Source organism: Arachis stenosperma, chromosome 2 (genome assembly GCF_014773155.1).
Source record: "Arachis stenosperma cultivar V10309 chromosome 2, arast.V10309.gnm1.PFL2, whole genome shotgun sequence".
Lineage (NCBI taxonomy): Eukaryota > Viridiplantae > Streptophyta > Magnoliopsida > Fabales > Fabaceae > Arachis > Arachis stenosperma.
This window is the reverse complement of record NC_080378.1, coordinates 95,630,337-95,637,555: the sequence shown is the minus strand read 5'-3', so window position 1 is coordinate 95,637,555 and position 7,219 is coordinate 95,630,337. Positions and strand designations below refer to the sequence as shown.

Genomic DNA, 7,219 nt, shown 5'->3' with positions numbered 1-7,219 from the left:
TAGAAACCATATCCTTTTAACGTCTCACGCACCTTCATTATGTGTCACAAGCACCACTTGTACCTAGTTTGTGGCAGTGCCTTCCTAATAACAACTCACATAGAGGAACATTGATTAGTTACAATAGTTATTGACAGACATCCAGACATATAGTTTACCCAAGAATTAAACAACCACACAAATGAAGTCTTTTCTTCAGAGTTAAATAACCTACATCCAGGTAGTATAGATTGTCCGCGATGGTTAACCACGACAAAGGTAGAAAATGGCATGTCGTACTTTGTTTATTAGGTATGTTGTGTCAAAACTGACCACATCTCCAAAGCACTCGTAGGCGACAATGCTGCGAGGATCAACAAAATATATTCGGTTAATTTGACATTCTGCATCATAACTAACTTCATAATAAAAATGATTGTCTCGCTCCTTCAACATTTTTGAAGTAGTCCATCACTACTTTACCACCGTTTTCTTTTCCAATTGACCTCCTATCCAAATCAATAAAATTTCTCACATCTTTCTCTTGAAAAGTAAAGTTATCAGGTCTGACAACGTGATGAAGCAGCTTTTGAAATGTTTTACACACGAATGCCGACTAAGAATCAAGTTGACAAGTTCTTTTAACTTGCATAGAAATAACCTTATTTCTCTTCAACAACCTTGAGTTAGTGCAGTTTAGTTTGTGATTGTTAAAATTCAACGACCCTAACAATCAAACTATCACAAACATCGGAAGAGGCAATCATCCTGACTTTGCATCCTGTAGATCCTTTTGGATAGGTCTTCTCCGTTTCACCAACTTTGGACTCAGCTCTGCACTCTTAGTTGCTAACAAACATAACGTAGTACACAACTCCATCTGTATCCTTTTTCGAACCTCTATTCCTCTAGTCAAACACAACACTTCTTGCATAGGTGTTGTAAAATTCGATTGCTGCATCCATAGACTCAAATTCCATACCAACAACAGAAACATCATCACCAATTTTTTATTGACATTCTATGACAATACCTGCCTAAATTAATAACACACTTCGAAAGTTCCTTGGAAGAAAATCACAAAAGGATCGAAAAAATTAACCTCTCAATACAAATGTCTCTACCAACAACATAAACACAAGATCAAACAAAACACAGTGAATCAAATAAATAAACATAAATGAAACCAAAAGAATTTGCATAAAAAATTAACTGACTTCTCTACAAAACAACCATATTTTGGTCCAGGTAATTACTGAAAACTTTGCAACCAAAATAATCCATGATTAATAATTTATAAAAAATATTTCAATGCCACTATATGAGTTGCAACTACCTTAAGCCACATCCATCATGGATTTCCAACCCAACGAATGTTGCGTTTATAAGCTAGACAAACAACTATAATTTCTCACACGGGCCATGTGACTCCTACCTGATATCTCACACAGGCTGTGTGACACCCATTTGATCTTTAACACAGGTCGTGTCACAGCTAGTTACTTTCTCACACGAGCCATCTAACATCCCACCCATCTATCATACGGGTCGTGTGACAGCCCACGGACCCCTCTTGTGCCCGCCCTTGCTACAAGCCAATGGAACTCACAGACAAATTGGTATTAAATTGATGTAACCCCAAGCAAAAACTATATGTATCACACTAGTGTTTTCTCCCATCTAGTGCCGTTCACAATCTAACAGAAACTCCAAAATTGTAAAAATCACCAGTATTAATATAATTATCGAATTAAAACTCGAATTTCAAAATTAATTTCATTAAGGTAAAACCACTAGTAGCCATGTCTAAACAATTAATGCTTACGAACATAAAACTACAAAAGATCGGAGACTACATATCTCAATGACAGTAGTAGCCTAATTGTTGGAGGAGTCGACTATCACAGCATAATTTCGTTGTGGCGTTGAAGAGGATAAATAGTGTACAAAAAAGCTTTATGTTTTAGAACGAAAAAAAAGAGAATATATTTTTTGGAGCCAAATCAATCCAACGAAATTTATTTTTTAAAAAAATAATTTAATGCGAAATATAACTTTTCAGAAAAAATGAGTCCATAAAAAAAAGAAACACATGAGAGATAAAAAAATTCCATCAAGAGTGATTCGATAAAATAATAAGCAAGAGATGCTATGTGTTTGTAGTTGACACTACGTCTTTTCTTGATAAAATAGCACGACCCTTCTTAAAAAATTCATAAATTACATTGGCTTGGTGCGATTTATGAATTTTTTACTTAAATAAAATAAAAAAATTTATTATTTTTTAAAATCTTATTTTTTAACTTTAATTTTTTAAATACGATTTTGTTCTTGAATTTAGGGCGAGTTCGTTGCACCCCACGCGAATTCTATAAAAATGATAGAGTTCGCCTAATTCCAACAAACTTCAAATTATAAAAAAAATTGGCTAACTCAAATTTTTAAAGCTTCACAATAAACAATGGCAATTATTATTATCGTCTTCCAAGAGTATATAGGAGAAAATAAAAATACACAAACAACAAACATGACTCCTTTAACATTACTGGCGGTAATGACAACCATTATAATCGTGTCTAGAAATACACAAATGCACGAAATAAGCCATGTTTAAAAAAAATTTTTCTCATTATAAATTAAAAAAAGCTATTATTTTCCGTTAAAAATATGACTTATTCCTGTGTATTCTCGTGTACTCTTATATATTTGGAGACGATAATAATGGTTGTGAAGCTTAAAAATTTGAGTTAGCCATTTTTTATAATTTGAAGGAGAGTTCATTAGAGTGTAACGAACTTGCTCTAAAAAAAAAATCGTATTTGAGAAGTTAAAAAAATGGAATTTAGGAAATTAATAATTTTTTTATTTTATTTAAAAAAACACCTGCGATTTATATAACATTTTGTGTTTAAATCTCAATAATGGAGAGCGATCTTGGTATTTTGCACTTTTAAAAATAGATAAAATCATTTTTTATTAATGCAATATAGTTGTTTAATAATAAATAATTTCTTACAACTTTGATTCTTCTATAAAAAATTAAAATATATATGTAAATAATATTATATTAAAAGAATAAATTATTAATTTTTTTAATTTATTTATTTAAAAATATCTTAATTTAATAACTAATTTATTGTGTTAATCATACATTTTTGTTAGTACAGCACTACTACAGCTTCATGTGATAGCATAAACTCATAAAGGGCCACGGTCACCGACTGAGTGAAAATGTTGGGAAATAAAAGGGGGTTTCAGCACTCATTTTCTTACAAGACACGACATACAATACAACCCAACCAAACAAAACACCTTCTCTCATCTCTTATCTCTCCATTTTATACGTCTCTCTCACCTTTTGGCCATCCCCTTCAAAATTCAATTTTATATATATTTTTTGCACTTTCTTGCTTTCTTTCTTCTTCTCCTTCCATTATTCTTCTTTTTTATTTTTTTTTGTAATTAATTATTATTACACACTGTTTTCTCTTCTCCTCCCCCGTTACCAAGGTCACAATTATTTCCACCCCGTTTTATTTCTCTTCCCTTTCTTTCTTTCTTTCTTTCTTTCTAGGTTGGTTTTATTATTTCTTCGATTCTTCAATTACCCTAATTTCAGTGATCACCTGATCACAGTGTCAGCGCTCTTGAAGCCAAGCCCACTGTTCAGGTAATCGTTTTTGTTTCTGATTTCTCTCTTTTGTTTCCCATGAAAAATTCGAATTTGATTCTAATTATTTGCCTAGTTAGTTTTCTTGTTGGGGCTTTAGGTTTCAGATGACGCGGTGTTTAAAGATTTCTTTTTTAATACTAGAATTATTTGTAAAACATTTTGATTCATGGATTTTGTTGAGCCTGGTTGATTTGTTAGTGTAATACTGCAATTATTGATATTGATTAATTGGTTGAAATTTGGAATTCAGTGTCCAGAGTTCCTAATTTAACAACTCTATGTTCTTTATTGGGGGAAGAAAAAGAAATTCACGTGTTATCAATTGTGAGATGCATAGAGTAGTGAACAAATGGGATTGAACATTGCTAGTTCATTTGCTATCATTATTTAGAGTTTGAGATTGGTATGACTAATATGATATCAATTGTGCGTTGTAAATCACCTGTTATTAAACATAGTTTTGTAGTAGTCCTCGGGTTTATTCGTGATTTTGCTGTTGCTATTTGAGCGGTTATCCAAGAGGTAATTCGCCTGCAGCAATGATTTTTACTAACAATTATTAGTCTTTATTAAGGAAATATGTTTCTCTCTGATTTTTTTCTGAAGAGGCTGAGGTGCTACGCTTGCAGGTGGCCGCAAAAGAATGGAGTCTCACGACGAGACAGGATGCCAGGCTGCTGAACGTCCCATACTTTGCATTAATAATTGTGGTTTCTTTGGAAGGGCTGCCACCATGAACATGTGTTCCAAATGCTACAAGGACATGCTGTTGAAGCAGGAACAGGACAAGCTCGCAGCAGCATCGGTTGAAAACATCGTGAATGGTGCTTCCAGCAGCACTGGCAAACATGCTGTGAGTGCAGGTGGGTTGGACATACAAGTTGAAAATGTGGAGGCCAAGACAGTCTCTGCTGAGATTTCTGTGGATTCAACCTCTGTTGAGAATTTGGAGACGAAAGCCAAGGCAGGCCCCAGCAGATGCGCGACTTGCCAAAAGCGTGTTGGATTAACTGGTTTCAGCTGCAAATGTGGAAACCTCTTTTGTTCAATGCATCGCTATTCTGACAAACATGACTGCCCCTTTGATTATCAGAGTGTTGGCCGGGATGCTATCGCTAAAGCGAACCCTGTGGTCAAGGGTGATAAGCTTGATAAAATCTAGGCATGCATGAGATTCACGGTTCCTTGCATTCAGCTGGATGGTTCGCCTTTTACCTGCAAAATGTCTTGCATATTGGTTCTCTGGCTTTCGAACTGCAGAGGTATAGGGTGATCCGTGTAATGATAGCAAGCACAGTTTTAGAAACACTGCATTCAGTTGTTGATTGGTGAGCGTCACTTTTTAGCTGTGGTATGAGTGTTTGTGCTGGTTTAATGGACGTCTTTCACTCAATTTGTAATCTGACTGGTTGGTCTGCATTTATTTTTTCTCTTTATTGCATTTATGAAATTTCCTATTTAGTTTGTAATTTGTTCCTTTGATGGGGTTTCCAAATTTAATTGTTTTAATCATGTTTACCCGTCTTCTCATGTGTCGATTATGTGCAATCTCAGCAGTTTGAAGATGTTTGCTGGACTATGTCCTTGATATTTACTCTCATTCATTTGGTACATTCACTCAATGATTGATGGTATCTGAACTATTCTATTTTATTCCAGAACATGGTAGTGAATCTAATTTTGAATATTAATTTTGGAGTGCTTCACTCACTGCCTCTAATGATTCTGTTCATTCGTTTTTTCTTTTTAGTGTACCTTATTGATTATTTCGACAATGGGATGGTTAGGTTCAGATAGACACAAATTGCATCTGATTACAGAAGTATGCATTAACTTTTGGTGGGTCTATATATATGTCTAACAGTGATGATTTATTTTATCATAAGAAATCAGCAAAATCATTGTGGTTTGTGTATTGTGAACAAATAGAGGCAAGGGTCGTTGAAGTATGAAATATGTGATGTCATGTTTTACCTGAGAATTTGTTCCATTGGTCTTTCTGGTATGACACACAACTGATTAGCTTGATGAATTTCTTGAACATTATTCTAATTGTTCTCAACTACTCATACTATGAGAAATTGAGAATGAACTTGAATGAAATCCTTAGGAGGGCAAAAAATGTTGAGAGTTTAGAGTTGGTCATTTCTTGAGTAATGTTAGGAAATCATTTTTTTTTTGGCGAACATTAGCTAATCTTTTTAACATTATTTGGTTTATCTTAAATTCTAAAAAAAATCATGAATCCTTAATCCTAAATTCTAAAGTATAAACCTAAACCTTAAAGTTGGCTAACTTAAAGTTAGTTCTCTATTCTTTATCTTTTCGTTTCCTATATGGATTTCAATTTCACGTATGGTTAGTAAATTCGTCGATTGTGGTCATTGACAAAGCATCATGTGTGAAGGTGCATAGTAGGCAATTGCTGACTTTAAATATTGGACCCCTGCAGTGGTGTGCGGAGAAGCTGCTGCTGCCATCTCCGTCACCAGAGACTCTAGTTTGCGATCAAAACCAAGACGCTCCTCTGATTAGTGACTAAAATGTCGTTGCTCGAATGTGTGTTGATCTATTATGTATACTCAAGTAATTTTACTGATGGTGAAAATGAGTGGTGGTGGGGTTCGTGACGAGGGGTGGTTGGTGAGAGGAGGCGGAGGCAAGGGGAGGGAGAAGTGAGATGCACCATCGGAGTGGTGTGTATGTGACTGTATACTACAATGATGGACTCACCCTCCTGTTAATTTCTCTTACCTTTTTCTTACCCACTCAGTCACTATTCTCACGCCACCACTGCCATTTTCACCACCTTGAATGTAGCTGCTAATGTCACTCTAAGGGATTGTTTGTGTTGTCCCATTTTTTATGTATATGATGGACGACAACTTGGATGCATATGGAGGTGTTTGTTTTATGTATGAAGTAGCAGAGAAGGGCGTTGTTTTAATTTGGTGCCATTCTTTTCAAAGATTGGTGAATGTAGTTGAGGTTGTTTGTGTTGATGTGTGGATATGAGTTATGACACAAACGTAGGATACGTAAATAAATTAAAATTTTATTAGGCAGGCACATAGTTGTTAAGACCGAACTGGTGATTGAACATGTTAGATTGTTAATTTACTAGTTTATTGGTTTAATTGATGAATTACTAGTTGAACCAATTGACTTGGTTTTATGTAAATACAAAATACAAAATAGTTAAAAGACTTAAAATTAAAATTTGAAATACATATCTGTTCATATCCTGGCCCGACATTAGGGCTCAGGTTCAACTAAAGCAAAAAAGGCCTGATTCAAAAATTGGCCTTCGTTACCAACCGACCTCCCCATAAGAGGTCGGATTGAATACAGACCCCACTCTAAAGAAGTCAGAATTGAATGATAGCTGGAAGATAACACTTATTCAAATAATTAACTGCCCCTAAAATCTCTCAACTCACTTCCAGGAGTCATATCTCAACTTCCCTCAGATAAAGAGACGGTTATCCCCCTCAAAAGGTGGAACCACTCCAACGGTGGTTATTGGTTCACCACTATAAATACACCGACACCTTTCAGGTATCTCTA

The 7,219-nt window shown here is 34.9% G+C and overlaps 1 protein-coding gene across 2 annotated transcripts; it reads left to right on the top strand.

Annotated features, from left to right (window-relative positions):
* The first annotated feature begins 3,265 nt into the window (after nucleotides 1–3,265).
* LOC130961907 (zinc finger A20 and AN1 domain-containing stress-associated protein 8-like) lies at nucleotides 3,266–5,121 on the top strand. Of its 2 annotated transcripts, none has more exons than XM_057887944.1 (2): nucleotides 3,266–3,649; nucleotides 4,295–5,121. In XM_057887944.1, exon 2 carries the CDS (start codon nucleotides 4,296–4,298, stop codon nucleotides 4,812–4,814), a length of 519 nt encoding a protein of 172 aa, XP_057743927.1. In that variant the 5' UTR covers nucleotides 3,266–3,649; nucleotide 4,295; the 3' UTR covers nucleotides 4,815–5,121. The 2 variants fall into 2 exon arrangements, with proteins under 2 accessions (XP_057743927.1, XP_057743926.1); XM_057887943.1 differs by having other exon boundaries at nucleotides 4,282–5,121.
* Nucleotides 5,122–7,219: the final 2,098 nt, after the last annotated feature.